Source organism: Mauremys mutica, chromosome 1, assembly GCF_020497125.1.
Source record: "Mauremys mutica isolate MM-2020 ecotype Southern chromosome 1, ASM2049712v1, whole genome shotgun sequence".
NCBI lineage: Eukaryota > Metazoa > Chordata > Testudines > Geoemydidae > Mauremys > Mauremys mutica.
The window spans coordinates 103843093-103860301 of record NC_059072.1 but is presented as its reverse complement, the minus strand read 5'-3'; the positions used below and the strand labels follow the sequence as shown (position 1 = coordinate 103860301).

Sequence of the window (17209 nt, the reverse complement as noted above, 5' to 3'; positions counted from 1 at the left end):
ATGTTTCTATGTCCTGTTAAAGATGCTGCAGTGTTCTCACTTCTGCAGTTTAAGCGATAATAGATCAAAACGGTTGAAAATACAGCAGCTGTCTGACCACCAACACTGTAAGCACACCCTGCATGTGTGTGAGAGGGTTTGAGTCAGGTGAGAGTGAGGAGATGTGCAATAGTATCAATCTTTTCTATGTGTGTTCTCTCTGTAGATACTATAAGTGACTGTTGAAGGGGCGGGTGTTGTAGAGTTGCCTTATGGTTGGTGGGGGGGGAGCGGGCTGGCCTTCTGGGGGGTGGGTGCCAGTTTTTTTGCTTTTCAAAGGTGGTAAGCCTAGAAAGGGTAGGGAGGGATAAACCCCCTACTGCTACTTCCCCCTAGGCCAGGTGTATTGTCCTGAGAGGGAGCAGAGTTTCACTTTAGGAAGGAGTGTGGCGTGATGAGGAAGCCAGGCAGGATTCAGCCAGAAGCCAGCCAGGACTGCAGAAGCAGGACTCCCAGGCCAGGGGCACCCATCAGAGGGTTGGGGGGTGGAGCTATGGGAGGGGAGGGGGCAGGAAACAGCTTGTGTGAATGGAGCCGGGGGAGGGCGGGTATCCGTGTGCAGAGGGGGCGGTGTTGGGGGTGGAGCTATACGGGCGTGGGCGGGGTCTCCAGTGTGCGGCGAAGGGGAAAGGGAGGAGCCCGAGGGAGGAGCGGGGCGGGGCTACGCGGAGACCCATCTCCTAGGAGGGGGCGGGGCCCGGGTAGCCGTTGGCCGTGTCGCGCGGGTGCAGTTGCAACCTCCGAGGATAACAAACACCGCGGAGGGGGCAGGGGCCGCTCGCGGGCGCCGCGGCCCGGGGTCTCGGGTGGGGCTCGGCCGGCGTGAGTCGCGTTCCCCCGCTCCGGGGCGGGAGGCGCCGGGCGGCGCAAGGACAATGGAGGCGGCGGTCTCGGGGGCGGCGGGGGCCTGGCCGGCGGATCGAGCCGGGGCCGCGGCGCTGAGCGGGGAGAACGAGGCCGAGAGCCGGCAGGGCCCTGCGGAGCGCGGCGGGGAGGCGGCCCAGCTGAACCTGTTGGACACCTGCGCCGTGTGCGGGCAGCACATCCAGAGCCGGCGGCCCAAGCTGCTGCCCTGCCTGCACTCGTTCTGCCTGCGCTGCCTGCCGCAGCCCGACCGCTACCTCATGCTGCCCCCCGCCGCCCCGTCCCCGTCCCCCGGCCCGGGCACCCCCAAAGAGCTGCAGCCGCCGGCGTCCCCCTCCTCGCCCGTCCCTTCGCCGACCTCGCCCCTGCACTGCACGCCGGGTAAGTGCCCCTCCGTCCGCACCCCCCTCCACCCCGGGCCGGGCTCCTCGCCCAGGGGGCTGCCGCGTCGCCACAGAGCCGGGGGGGGGGAGCGAGGAACCCGCCGCCGCTGGACGCCGGGAGGCGCCGCTCCTGCGATCGCTCTGTCAGGGGCCGCGGCGGCCCCCTTTGCAAGGGGAGGGCAGGTGCGCGCGTGGGTCGCCGCCCATTGGCGGGCAGGGGGAGAGGCCTGTGGGTCTCTGGCCGCTCCCACCGTGGCTGTTGTGTAGGGATGAATTGGCCACGGTGGTGAGTGCGTGCCTGGGGCATGTCGCCATACGGGGGGGGGACCCTCTGCTGTGTCTGCTCTGCAGGCAACTTCCAGGTGCAAATGGGGGCTTGGGATTATCATTTTTTTTAACTACCACTCTTCTGTCGGGGACCTCATAATTGCCGCTGTTTGTGCGGTGCGTCCTGTGTTCGTTAGAAACGAGAGTCGGGAAAACCCTCTGGTACCCTGTACATCTTCCACCCCCCTCACGCTGCTGGGTTCTCTGCACGATGTTCTCCGGCACTTGACTCTCTCCATCTAGCTCCGGTTCTTGGAAGGAGCTTCTATTATTTCCTTTTGGAGCCACACCCATAATCGTCTGTAACAAGTTGCATGTCCTAAACAGAAGGCGAGAAAGCCGAACAGTGCAGTGAAGTTTGTGATGTGGATGTGTTGGTGGTTTTGCGTCTTCTTACTGATCACTTTTGCACGTTGAAGAGATTTGATGTGCTCCGTACTGCAAAAGATAGCTGAGAAGGGCTTGTGGTAGGGAGAAAAGAAGTATGGCAGCGTAAAAGATCTGTCATTTGGTGGTGAGAAAGTTGTTTGTGTTCCGAAGTTTAACTATTTTAATCATGTTAAGAGCAAGCTTTTAAGCAGCCCTAGATGAATTTTTTTTTTACATCCTTTTTTAGGTGTGACCTTGTTTGCACCAAGATGAAGTTGTCTGTAAGGGAATGTTAAGATTGTAAAGATCTATTTGATCTCTGGTATATTTCTAGGAAATAGATATATAGTAGCAGAAATCTAGTACTGTCCCAGTAATTTATCAAAAATGGGGGAATAGTTTAAAAATAATTTCCTGATCTCCTTTCTTATGCATAAATTCATCCTGAAGAAAAGCTCAAACAAGCAGCTTGGGATGGAAATGAGTGAAGTTGATATATTTATTTGTGTGTGGGGGGGAAGGTGGTGTAACAAAATTAGAGCTGCCCTGTAATAATGTAGGTAGACCTATTACACTGCTCTACAGCCAAAATGCTTCCGAAATAAATGTAGTCAGACTTACTAATTCTGGGTCACTGAGAACGAAAATGATGCTTAAAATTGTTGATTGGCTCTAGTTTTCAAGTTATGCTATTGGGTCAGTATATATGACCCTTGACTTGAGAATAGCGGAGGATAAGTGAGTTATAAAGGGAAGGGATCTCAATTTAAACCAGAAATGACTAAAATACATCTTTGACTGGATCTATGAATAAATCTATGACTGGTTTGGACAGTACTTGCTTTTTAGGCAAAACAATGAATGATGCAATCTGAAGCTGGTATTGCGTCATACATGATATGAATTGCATCATGTTATTCCTAGAAGTCATGGATGATGCAATCATAACGAAGCTTACATCACTCTGCTGAACAAATTGCCCTATATCAGCTCTAGAAATCATACAGCGTCGTGCTCTCCTATTTGTCAGTGTTTGATTTTGCAAAGGGACACATTTCTGTTTAGCCAAAGTGAGCAGAGATGCCTCGTACTTGTGTGAACAGTGCAGATAACTTCTGCTGTGTTTGTGGTGAAGTGACTTTTGCATCACAAAAGCACAGTATAACCACTATGGTTAAGAAAGCCTATCACCTTTATTTTGGCTGCAAAATTGGAGATCAGGACAAGAGGTGGGCCCCACACATATGCTGCAACACTTGTGCAACAAATCTTGGCCAGTGGTTGAACAGGAAAAGGAAATCTATGCCTTTTGCAGTACCAATGATTTGGAGAGAGCCAACAGATCATACCAGCAATTGTTACTTCTGCATGGTGCCTCCAGTTGGGAAAGGTGTGTCAAAGAAGAAAAAGTGGACTGTGCATTATCCAAACATTCCATCAGCTATACGCCCAGTACCCCGCGGAGAAGGACTGCCGGTTCCTGATGCACCAGAATCATTCTCACTTGAGTCAGACGAGGAAGAGGATGAAACTTCTGGTCCTGAACCATCAATGTCACAGGACCCACATTTTCTCCCATCCTCCTCCTCTGAACCACACCTCATAACACAAGGTGAACTGAATGACCTTGTCAGGGATTTGGAACTACCCAAGAGTAAGGCAGAGCTGTTGGGCTCCAGACTACAGCAGTGGAAACTCCTGGCAGGTGATGTTAGGGTTTCCATGTTCCGTGACCGTCCAAAGGATCTTGTCCCATTCTTCTTCATGGAAGGTGATCTTGTAGCCTGCAACAACATCGATGGTGTGATGGCAGCCCTCAACATCGTTCACGATCCAGATGAGTGGAGACTGTTCATTGATTCATCGAAGACGAGTCTTAAAGCTGTTTTACTGCATAATGGCAATGTTTTGCCATCAATTCCAGTTGGTCATGCAGTCCATATGAAGGAAACCTATGACAACATGAAACAACTTTTGAGGTGCATAAACTATGACCAACATCAGTGGCAGCTTTGTGGCGATTTGAAGGTTGCTCTCTTGCTTGGTCTGCAGACTGGATACACAAAGTACTGCTGTTTTCTCTGCGAATGGGATAGTTGTGCAAGAGATTCCCACTACATCAAGAAAGATTGGCCACTCCGACAGTCATTGGAGCCTGGGAGGAAAAGTGTTCAGCATCCACCACTTGTTCAATCAAGGAAGATTTTGTTACCACCCTTACACATCAAGCTGGGTCTGATGAAGAACTCTGTCAAGGCCATTGACAAAACACAAGCAGCTTTCAGGTACCTCTGTGGAAAATTTCCAAGGTTAAGTGAAGCTAAGATAAAGGAAGGTGTCTTTGTTGGTCCTCAGATTTGTGAACTTCTTCGAGATGATGCATTTAACCATGCACTGCGTGGCAAGGAGAAGACGGCATGGAAAGCCTTCCAGTTAGTGGCAATAAATTTTCTCGGAAACAACAAGGCAGACAACTACAGGTTGTTGGTGGAAAACCTCCTCAAGGCATACAAAAGACTTGGTTGCAACATGTCACTAAAGATACATTTTTTGCACTCTCATCTAGATTTTTTTTCCACCGAACTGCGAAGCAGTGAGCGACGAGCACGGCGAGCGATTTCACCAGGACATTGCAACAATGGAGAAACGCTATCAGGGCAAATGGAGCCCATCAATGCTTGCAGACTATTGCTGGACAGTGACAAGAGATAAGCCAAGAAGCGCCGAGTAGACACTGAATAGGACTTAAACTATGTATATAATAGTTTTTTGCCTTTTGTTTCATAATAAATTTTATTTATATAACCCTTTTGCTGATTTTAAAATGTTACATAAACAGGACGGGTGAAATATTATCATCAAAAGACCTAGGTTTACAATTTATGATTAAAACTCTACTATCTACACAATATACATAGACATAAAATGTAAAAACTTACATATTTTAGAAACAGTAGCCAATCAGTTGTTTTAATTGTCATATTTGAATTCAGCACATCAAAATACATAATAAATAGCACATTTTATCTCTGAAGCAGACGACTTCTCAAAAATTGTAGACCAGTGTTATTGGGATGAAAAAACTCCATGAATAAACTTAGTTCAATAGTATCAGAGGGGTAGCTGTCTTAGTCTGGATCTGTAAAAAATGACAGAGTCCTGTGGCACCTTATAAACTGACATATTGGAGCATAAGCTTTCGGAGCATAGCTTTCGTGGGTGAATACCCACTTCGTCCAATGCATGCTCCAATACGTCTGTTAGTCTGTAAGGTGCCACAGGACTCTTCGTTGCTTAGTTCAATAGGACAGTGGTTTTCAAACTTTTTTGGCACCTCAGTTGAAGAAAATTGTTGATGGCCACGACCCAGTGGAGCTGGAGATGAGGGGTTTGGGGTGTGGGAGGGGCTCAGGGCTGGGGCAGAGGGTTGGGATCTGGGGGTGAGAGCTGTGGGGTGGGGCCGGGAATGAGGGTGCAGGAAGGGACTCTGGGTTTGGTGGGGGGAGGGCTTAGGGCTGGGGCAGGGGATTGTGGCATGGGTTTACCTCAGGCGGCTCCTGGTCAGCGGTGCAGAGGGGGTGCTAAGGCAGGCATCTTGCCTGTCCTGGCACCATGGACTGTGCTATGCCCCAAAAGCGACCAGCAACAGGTCCGGCTCCTAGGCAGAGGCGCACAAGCGCCTCCACATAGCTCTCACCCGCAGGACCCCCCCCCCCTCCCCCCCGGCTCCCACTGGCCGGGAACCCTGCCCTCCTCTTCCCTGTCTAGGAGCTGGTCACTTCCGGGGCACAGTGTGGTGTCAGAACAGGTAGGGATTAGCCTGCTTTCAGCAGGTAGCACTGCTGATGGGACTTTTAACAGCCCAGTCAACAGTGCTGACCAGAGCCACTGCGACCCAGTGCCTTACATTCTGCGACCCAGTACTTGGTCGCGACCCACAGTTTGAAAACCACTGCAATAGAAGACACTAAAGTGGGGGTAGGGGCAAGCAGGAAGGGAATAGAATAGCTCAACATAAGCCATCCCTCAGCAAACAAGGATTGTTAAGGGGTAAGGTTAGAACTACTAGCTCTGAATATTTTACTTCCTCCTAGCCTACCCACAAAACTAGGTGGAACCACAAGAAAGGGACTGCTTGTTACTGAGGGGCAGATGTTCTCTGTGATAAGTTAAACTCCTCTCCCAATAGCTCATTATCAGGAACTACTCCTTACAGATGTTTTCTGTCAATGACTTGGTTACATGTGTCTTTAGCTTATCAATTAGATAACCCAGATATGGTGAAAAGAGCTCTATGGGTCAGTGTGTTTTCTTTCTCACGAATGATTACTTGACATCTTGTATTATTAAAATTTGAACCCATAAGAGGATGGTGAGCCTTTAAGTAAGATAGACTTGCATGTAAACTTGTTTTAAAATTCTTTTTTTCTGTTTGAATTTTGTTTCTACTGTGAAATAAACACTTTGGTTTTAAGATGATGGTTTGGTCACTACAAACACTAAAAGTGTTAGATTTTGACATGGGCGGAACCCAGTCAAACTTATTGGGTAAGCATTGTTGATACATAGGTTGTTCTAGCCCAGGGCCTGGTGTAGGGGTGGAAGGATTGCAGAGTTCCACCCAGGAGAGGTAAAGGCATGTGGTGACACATGAGGTGGTGCACTCAGAGACTAGAAAGGGGATAGGATTGCAGCCAGCCCTGTAACCATGACAGTGGGGTTAGGCCATATAATCATCTTTTGTTGGTGTATTCTCTTGAGTTTTGAGGTCATGAGCAAACACAGCCCAAATGAAACGTGAATCCAAACTGACAAGTTAAATACAGAAGAGGTCCATAGTCAGGAGACAGATAAGATGTAGGGAAAGAGTGAAAAGATTCAAGTAATCTCTGAACAGCCCGAATAAGAGGGGACGTATGGTAGAAGTACATAAAATGGAAAGCGTAGATTGAACACTTCTGTCTTTACCCTTTTTTATGATTGTGGAAGTGATGACTGCAACTATAGTTTAAAGATTTGGTTAAGGTTGCTTTTTGCTCTCCACTGTAAGGCTAGCTGGGATGCCAGCGCAGGCTGGGGCAGGAACAGGCACAGTCTGAGGAGCAGTCTGTCAGAACTACCAGGCAGCTGGGAATCCTGGCAAAGTGTGGCACTCTTTACATCAAAACAGCACCTTGGAACCCCCATATTCACTCCTGTCATGTAATTATGATATATTTCATACAAAGCATGACATGTAAGATGTCATATGAAGAGTCATGATCTGCTGAAACCCATTGTTATGTCAAAAAAAGTATATCATTAGTATGTATTAAATCATTAGTATGTATTAAATCATGAGATATGGTGGTTATTGAAATATGTTATAAGTTTGCTAGTGACAGACAAAGAAGGCAAACCACTAGTAGGAGGGTGTTCAATGACCATTAATCAGCAGGGGAGTTGTAATCAAGGGGTTTACAATTCAATGACAATGCACAAGCACCACCCAATGGGGACTGCTCAACTCTAGGACTCAGTTGCCCAAGACCATACCAGGGGGATTGTTCAACCCTATGACTCAGCAAAGCCCACCAGGACATGTCTGGGCTAGTATTTTCCAAGCACATCAACCGAGGATATAAAATAAGGGACGGGCATCGTGCCATGGCCTTTCTCCTACGCTTAAAACAACAAGAATGCTGAAAAGAAAGACTTCAACTGAGGAGACTGGCCCCAGGATAGAGAGAGAGAAGTCTTTGTATTAAGTACTGTAACTTCTAGTGTGGTGAGAAAACTGCTTGATATAATAAGGTTTAAGAGTTAGACTGATCTTCTTGGTAACTATCTCTGACCTTTTATGCCTGCCACTTATAATAACTTAAAATGTATCTTTTTGTAGTTAATAAATCTGTTATATATTTACGTAAAACAGTGTGTTTTGGCTGAAGTGCTTGGGAAATCTCAGCTCAGTTTACAAAGGCTTGTGTATGTCCTCTCCACATTGAGGGGGGGGGGCGGACTAGGTAATAAACTTACACTGGTTAGGCGTCGGACCAGGGCAAGATGGTACAGCTGTGGGGTGCAAGGCTGGAAAGCTGGGGGAAGTTGGCTGGTGTGATTCGTGAGTGTCTGGCAATCTTATCTGGTGGGGCTCCACATGCTATTATGCTGAATTATCACAGTACCTGGAGGGGTTTGCTGCTAGTAAAGTATTGTGAGAGACAGCCCATACTGGAGAGTTAAGGGGGCATGGTTGTACCCCAGGGATCCTGTCACACAAGGTAGCAATGTTGTGCAGGCTGAAGTGGCTTGTTTCCTAAGGAGCCTATATACCTTGTTTTGGGGTCTCCCATGGTTAGGCCCTTGCTTATGTATTGTCTGAGCTCTGGTTCGTTAGCATGGGCCTATCAGAGGACTTGCAGGTAATTACCTCAGAACACTCGCCGGCTCAGGGATGACTCATCGCACCCACTTCACAAAGAAGTTGAATCCCTGCTTAACTTATTGAGAATACAATGTATCTCCTTTCAACATTTACCGCATTATAGTTCAGGTCCATTGTGACATGAGAGAACTCTTGACCAAACTGAACCAGAGTCATATAATGCATTATTCCTACACCTAGGATGAAGTTGAAAACTACTGCTTATGAAGCTAGTTATATGTAATGCTGGTGCTGCAGTGGTGGTTATACCACATATGGAATGAAACTGTACTAATGTTGGGTGAGTTTTACCACACGCTTGGGGCCAAGACACTCAGGTTTATTAATTCAGACCTTTGTTTGAACCAAAAACATGGCCTTGCAGTTGCAATTACTATAAAAGCAATGAATGACAGCTACACAGAAAAATAAATTGATCAGTTACCTTCTCCTGGGGCATAGATAGGTCACAAGAAATTTACCTTTACATTCTAACATCTATACCATTCCAGATTATATGACCATCCAGTCAACATTAAGCATTGTTTTACATAGCAAATACAATACCATGTGCAAGCTTCAGTTTACATACATTTTTCTGCCCATGCTATTTCTCTGTCATGTTTCTTTTCTTATTACCACTAATCATGGATGCTGGCCAGGCCTTTCACCTCTTACCAATGTAGGGACTTCTTGGCAGTACATTTTGTGTGTTCATTGTACTGATAACTTCCTCTTATCTATGTAATGTCCTTCAGCTCAGTACATTCTGTTTAAAAAAAATAAAATAAAATCACCTTTGTCCTATACAACAGCTATAAGCATTATTAAGCAAGTCCATGTAAGGACATATTAGCAACCAAAGGCTAGGCAGAAGCCAGCTACTTTAGCATAAGTATTACCCTGGCCTGTCCAATGACACTCCCAACAATGACTAGGAGTCTTGGTTCTGGCGAACGGCTGTATTAAGCAAAAATGTAAATTGCTTTATTGTTCTAACTGTAAGTGTGATTGAATAAGGTGTGTTGTGCAGCATGTTTAAGAAAGTACACCGCTACCTCGATATAACACCACCCGATATAACACGAATTTGGATATAACGTGGTAAAGCAGTGCTCCTGGGGGGGTGCGGCTGCGCGCTCCAGTGGATCAAAGCAAGTTCAATATAACATGGTTTCACCTATAAGGTGGTAAGATTTTTTTGGCTCCCTAGGACAGCCTTATATCAAGGAACAGGTGTAGCTAGAAGCAGTCATGGTATATCAGATTTTCAAAATGCTTTCTCTTCATGTTAAGTTTTACTCTGGAAACTTACTAGTCAAATTATTGTAATGTCTGTTCTTTGTGTACAGTCTGTCAGAAAATAAAATGCATGTTCTGTTGAAGTTTATGATGTTTGCAATCAACCATCTGTAATTCCATACCTGGTAATCTATATTGGGTCTGTTTGGTTTACAGATGCCTCTGTGTCTTGCAAACCTTGTATGGAGCTAGGTAAAAAGGTCTCTGTCTGGTAATGCAGAGGAATTTGTGGAGTTTTCTATCAATCGTAAACAAGTATGGCATAAATATGGGTGGGTTTGAATGCATACCTTTGAAGCAGGCTTACAGTGCAAGGTGTGATACTGCAAGACTGTTTCCTGAAGAGGGCAATGTAAGTATGACTGTGACATTACCCAGGGTACAATCTGGACTGATAGATAGCTGTGTCCCCTCAATTTTCCAACCTGGGGTGCCTTTTACAGTGCTTCACTGTAAGAGCAACCACTCCTGGTCTGCTCCCACACCGCCTCCAGCATGTAAATCACTCCCAGATATACTGTGTGAGTGTTTATAGCCAGCCACTCAAGAACTATACTGCAGAGAAACACTAGCAAGTTTCCAGTCCCAGACTCTCCCCCCCCCCCCCCCCCGAAATGTGTCTCTTGTACTATCAGCACCCTCCTGGACAATACAAGCTCATATAAAGTCTGTAATTTCATTAATACAAAATGATATGCACAAATCCTGTTATCTCAAATAAAGTTTCCCAAACACACACTGGTTTAGATAAAACAAATTTATTAACTACAGAAAGATTTTAACTGTTTACAAGTAATGAGACATAAAAGTCAGAATTGGTTACAAAGAAATAAAAGATCAAAGGGGGCCTGGGGCAAAGTGGGGGAGCGGACATAAAAAAGGCGCCACCCGCTGTGGCACTTGTACTCACCGGGCGGCGCTCTGAGTTTTCGGCGGCGGCAGGTCCTTCACTCGCTCCATGTCTTCGGCAGCACTGAAGGACCCACCGCCGAAGACCCGGAGCGAGTGAAGGGCCTGCTGCCGAAGTGCTGCTGAAGACCAGGACTGTTGCCGGGTGAGTAAAAATTAAAAAGGCGCCTCTAGCCAGGGAAGGGATTCTTGGCCAGGGCTTGTGGGGCCTGGGGCAAATGCTGGGGAATTATCCCCCCAGCATTGGAAACCCAATGAATTCAGATTTAGTGTTTGATTAAAGGAAATCAAACATTTTAAGGTATGGAAATGACACCCAAACAGCCTTTATTGCATCCTGTATTGATGCTATAGGAGGTTGGTGTGGGAAATTGTTTGTTTTTAGTCTAATTTAAGACCTCAAAGATGTCATAATTAAGGCTGTGTGTCCGTCACAGAGGTCATGGATTCCATGTCCTCCGTGACTTCTGCAGTGGCAGGTGCTGGCTTTGGGCCAGCCCGAGCCAGGCAGCCCCTGGGCCAGCAGCAGCAGTTTGGCTGTGGGAGGGGGTTGGGGTGTGTGTGTGTGGGTGCTTACCTGGGGGTGGGTCCCTGGCTCCCACCGGCATATCCCTGCAGCTCCTAGGTGCAGGAGCCGGGGGGCTCCGTGCGCCGCCCCTGCCCGTAGGCGTTGCTCCTCCTGCTCCCATTGGCAGCAGTTCCTGGCCAATGGGAGCTGTACCTGCGGAGCCGGTGCTTGTGGCGGGAGCAGCATGCAGACTCCCCGTGGCTATCGCTCTCCCTAGAAGCTGCAGGGACACGGAGCTGGGTAGGAGCCTGCGAGCCTCACCAAACCCCCCCCCCCCAGCACTTGTGGGGCCCTGGATCCCAGGCCACATTCCATGGCCCGCCCTCCCTCCCTCCCCAGCAGGGTTTCCTGGGCTGTGCACTGCAGTTTGGACACTCCCCCTGCACCAGCAGGGGTCTCGGGCCCTCTCGAGCACCTGCCCCTCCCAGCCCAATTTTTAGTTAAGGGTATACAGTAAAAGTTATGGACAGGTCATGGACCTTAAATTTTTGTTTATGGCCCGTGACTCATCCATTACTTTTACTGAAAATACCCGTGACTAAAACGTAGCCTTAGTCATAATCAGCACTGGTTGTTTGCATAGCATTGGTACAAAAACAAAAGAAGGTTAGATGAAATTGAAAGGCAGTATGCATTAATATCCTCTAGGAATTATTTTGGGGGAATTTCTATGGCCTGTGTTACACAGGAAGTCGGACTAGATGATCACAATGGTCCTGTCCTTAGACTATATGAATCTGTGAATATGAAAAAACTTTAAGTGGTAATACAGTTTTACACAACACATATTTAGCCAGTGGAACTCATTACTGAAATTTTCCTTAAGCTCAAGAGCTTGTTAGGATTCAAAAAGATTTATGTTGTGCTGTAAGCCACTTCACACCATTCAAGTCTGTTTTTTTTCACCAACAAAATTAGAGTCTGTGGTATCTTATATTTTGTTCCTAAAGTTTAGACTGTCGAAGAGTAAGTCTTAGAATGCATGCCTGTGGATAAACCATGGCACAGTAACTTCACCCATAGGACAAGATCATTAGGTCAGTTTAATTTGTCAATAGAAAAGGCAATTCTCCATGTCCGGAAAGTTTCCTAGTAGTCTTATCTGGCTGCCAGTTGTCAAGTGACACAACATAGAGTAATATTGGTTATGAATATTGGTGCATAAGTGTGCTTCTAAAACTCAGGTTTTAGTGCTCCCAAAACTGAGTTTAGTATATGACTAGGTATCATTGCTCTTGGACATCTGGGCCAGATTTAATTTTTGGAAAATGAAAATTACCTTAATTAATTGTTTTTTGAACACTGAGTGTATGCTTGCAAATTGAGGTTTGATCACTGAGTATAAGATGATGATTTTTTAGAAATTTTACTTTTTGCACGAATGTGTATTTTGCCCCAAAGGCCAACTGAGCAATATTCTTTGTTTAATTCAAGAATAACTTTAATGGTGGAAGGAATGGATGAGCATTTATCTACTTTTGTGCATTTTTTTTTTAAACTGAGACATCTAATAGCCACATGAGTGAACATACTTTTTTCACAACAGAATTTCAAAACCATTTATTTCTTGCCATATAAGCTTGAAACATCTTTGTTTCACTCTTGAATTTTCCATTATTGCCAATTTGGAGACTGAAATTTTTTTGTAAATTAATACTCTTTCTAGGCCAGCAGTTCTCAAAATTCATTGCAACATGACTTCCTTCTGACAACAAAAATTACTGCATGACCCTGGGCTGGAGAATGGGGGAGGAGCCCAAGCCCCACTGCTCCAGGCTGAAACCCTCAGGCTTTAGCTTCCGTCCACGGTGGCAGGGCACAGGCTTTGGCTTCAGTCCTGTGCCTCAAAGAGTCTAATCCTGGCTCTGGCCACCCCATTAAAATTGACCTAATCCACAGTTTGAGAACTGCTGTTCTAGGTAATGGATCTGTATGTCGTGGATGTGATTTGAAATACATGGCAAAACTTTGCCTTCACCTATATCTATGAAGTGCTATTAATATCAGTATTCTCAAATGTAACTTAGGGCAGGATTTGGCCTTTATTGTCAGTTGGCTTGTCTACATTAGAATTTCAAAAGCTTTTCGTATCTTTGTAAAGACTAGTTTGGACACTCCTAAGAGTACAAATGTCCACATATCTCCAGAGTGACTTTTACAGATGTGCTAAATTCCTTGAGTTGGATTAAGTGAAAATGTGACGCGGTAAGGGTTTCAGTATTTGTGATATGCTAATTGATATTTCATTGGAAAGCTGTCCAGAAGTAATTGCTAACCATGACTATTTAGGCTTTACAAGACAGATCCAAGAACTACTCCATCTCCCTTCCTCATGCAAACAGGCCATGTCCAAATTTTGTCACTTTTTTTCATAATCTTTACCATCCTAACTCTTTTCTTTATCCATCCAGCTAAGACTCATGTCCAAGCCCTCATTTCCTATGTTGACTGCTGCAGTCACATCCTCTCTAGACTGCCTTACATGTTCTAAGATTATTTTAGCTGTTGCATTTTGGATACATTGAAGCTACAGAGACTATGCCAGCATAGCTATGTTGCTGTAGCTATGTTGGCATAATCCTGTAGTGTAGACGCAGCCTACACCAATGGAAGAAGTTTTTCTGCCTGTATAGGAACACCCCACTTCTGTGAATGATGATGGTAGCTACCTTGACAGAAGTATTATTCCATCAAAATAGCTGTGGTTATATTGGGTGCTAGGTCAGCATAGGTATGTCATTCAGGGATATGGACTTACCCCTGACAGATGTAGGAATGCCAACCTAACTTCTAAGTGCAGACCAGGCTTTATTTGCGTATTGCTGCATGTAATTCTTCTCGTTTTCATCAGAGTGATTGAGCGTCTTGTCATTGCCATCAAAGCTGTTTGTGACTTTGCCTCTCCCTGTTTATCAGCTCTTGCCTTATTTCTTTTTCCTCCCACTCCTCTCCCAGGCCTCTCCAGTCCATCAATGATTCCAGCCTTGACAGCCTGTCTGCTACACAACTGTTTCATATCACCTTGCACATTACACTTTACTCAATGAATGCTCTTTCTGGGCTGATCTGAAAGTCCATTATTCTCTCTTCCATATTCCTCCTCAGGACCCAGTTCTTGATGCCATGATTCCTGGAAAAACTTAGGCCATATCTACACTATGGGTACTATAACAGCATATCTATGGTGCCATAGCTATGCCAACATAACCCCATAACATAGATGCAGACTAAAGTGATTAATCAGCTTTTCCATTGCTAAGTGACAGTAGCTAGGTTGAAGGAAACATTCTTCCATTGACCTAGCTCCATCTATACCTGGGGTTAGGTCAGCATAGTTATGGCAGTCAAGGGTGTGGATTTTAAGCTTTTATGTGTAGATCAGCTCTTGATCACCTGACTTGGGCCAGGTTTGGGGCAGTTGGAAGTTGCTGGTTTCTATTAAAAAAGAAAATGTTTGATTCTGTTTCTCTCTCCCACCTTTCATATGCTGCTTGTTGTCTTAAACTGTGAACTCACTGGGGTAGGGATTGTGTTTGCACGTGTGTGCCTAGCACGTGGTGGACACAACTAGAGTAAAAGTAATACATAACATTATTATTTCTATCCTGATAATGCCTCGCACACTGTGGTCACCGTCTATGCACACAGTGGTCAACTGATTGAGAGTCATGTTACTTGTGAAATAGCCTAGATATAGATTGTCTTCCTTAAATTTAAAGAGACAAAAACACAATCTTAGTACTTTTGTAATTGTCTTCCTTTTTGAAAAGTTAGGTTCACAAGAAGAAAAAGTGATTATTAGAACAGCATTTGAGTTAACATTTTGAAAGGGGGAGGGAAGTGTCATCAAGCAGCCTCTGTATATTTCTGAGGGTAGGTTGCCCTTTTTTCCCACTGACCTCCATGTGTAACTGCATTCATGCCCCAGTCAGTCTTGATGCTGAAAGGTATTTTAAATTCTGTGCTTCCAATCTGGGAAGTTCACAAAGCCTAATCTACCTAGGAGCCTCATCCTCCAGATGAGGATGGTAATGTTTGCCCTGCCCTAAATTTTGACTCTTGTTCCTGTTGGTGCTCAGACTGTTTAACTCAGAAGCCCATCTGGTGCTTCACACTCCAAAGCACTGACGTTTTGACTGAAAAGTGACCTATGCCCTGTTCATCGTGGTGCTGAGTCTTCACCTGTAGTTGGTTGAATAACCACGAATAAAATTGGAAACCATTTACATAGCTTAATCTGACACTAAACATTTTGGCATGGGGGAGAAGTGGGGTGTGTCTGTCCTAAAAGTTTTAGATACCCTACCCCTTGTGTGGAGACCTTGTCTCCTATGGCATGGGAAGCCAATTTTGTAGAACCTTAATTTGTATTGTTTCAGAATTAAGAATGTGCCTATTAACCAATTAGTAATGTTAAAGAAATATAGAAAGCTTTGCAGCTCAGGATAATTGACAAGGCTATTTTTAAAATTAAAAGAAAAGCATACACCATTGTATCTGTTCAGGTAAGAGATGCATATTAAATGGAGGTGTGTCTGGTCATGAGTTTCAGGTTTGTTTTTACACTTGGTAGTGATGCTTCTTTACACCATAGACTAAGGAAATATATCTTACCTTACGGGCCTTGTCTTCACTGGGGATGAGAGGGAGAGGTGAATTAACTAACTTGAGATAAAATCCTAATGAGGATTGAAGACAAGACCATTGGTAGTCTTAACACAAGTTAATTTATGTGAAGATTACAAATTACCTAATCCTCATTAGGATTTTACCTTAAATTAGCTAATTTGAGTTAAGAACACACCTTCCCCTTTCCACCTCCCCAGTGAAAACAAGGCCATGTTGCCTGATTTGGGGAGGGTTAGTAGGGACAGTGGAATTTATCCACGTAATTTGGTTGTATGTAATAATTAATTTTCTAATTAATTAGTAATGTTAGTAATAATTAATAGATATTAATAATATGGATATGGCTCGCCAATATGTGTGATCAGAAGATAAAAGTTCGTCTTGAATCAGGCTTCACAGAATTTAATACAAGGAGATTGGGTATAACAGGAATTAGGACAGAGACAGAGTTTAGTCAAACAAGACCTTTTATTTAAAATCAACAAAACAAGAAGTAAATGTAAAATGTTAAAAGCAGTATGAGATTACAAAGTTACAAAATATCACAGTTCTTTAAGAGATATAATATGATATTATACAGTTCTAAATGTACTCTACAGCGCTAGAGTAAATTTCACACCTCTGCTAGAGGAAGTTACAAAGAAACTGGTTATAAGTAAAACCCTCTTTTGTTTAACCTAAATGCTCTAGCAAAAATGAGAATATGTTCATACTCACAACTTTGAGAAGAATCAATACTACGACTTAGTATTAACAGCTTTCATAGGAGAAAAGGCTTCGAAGCAGGTTGAGACGACAAGGAAACAGAGAGATGTATCGCCTGCTCTAATGGTGGATTATCACACCTTTTATAGGGAGAACTCCTTCCTCTTACGCCCAAATTTGGCTTTCCCCATGGAAAGGTGAGGGTACCTGTTTTCATAGGCTGACCTTTGTATACGTATTAATGACAACTATCTACGTATCTTGTGGTGTACTTGTTAGGTCCTTTTGCACCTAACTAGGTGAAAGGTTAGCAGATATTCAGAAAGTCCCTAGACAATTTGCGTAGGTTTGTTTCCTATTATCACTTTTCTGAGTAAGGGTCTTAAAGGTTGCTTTCAGCGTCACAGAGGAAATAGGGCAGGATGTCTGGTTTAGAAGCTTCTAGGTATCTTGCGTTTACAGCTATTGCAAATTCTATTAATCTATGCAGCCTACACACTTTTATCAAAAAGACATTTTATACAGACCAACAGATTAATCCTCAGGGCTACAGCCATGGTGTTTAGAGCAGTGTTTTCCTAATACTATGTGCTAAAAAGCTAGGGTTGGACACTAGAAAAATTCTTTCAAAGCCAAGGGGATACAGGAGTTTGCATCCACCTGCTGTGGATGGAATTTCCCTGTAACATGGGTGGAATTTCCCAATTA

The 17209-nt window shown here is 44.7% G+C and overlaps 1 protein-coding gene across 3 annotated transcripts in view; it reads left to right on the top strand.

The window, feature by feature from the left end:
- The first annotated feature begins 765 nt into the window (after positions 1-765).
- The window catches only part of TRIM24 (tripartite motif containing 24), a 133338-nt gene continuing 116894 nt past the window's right edge, over positions 766-17209 (top strand). For 2 of the 3 annotated variants that reach the window (XM_044988786.1, XM_044988794.1), the window contains exon 1: positions 766-1284. In XM_044988786.1, the coding sequence (XP_044844721.1) occupies positions 915-1284 (370 nt within the window). In that variant the 5' untranslated portion in view covers positions 766-914. The remainder of the gene's footprint in view (positions 1285-17209) is intronic. The other variant, XM_044988779.1, reaches the window with a different exon arrangement.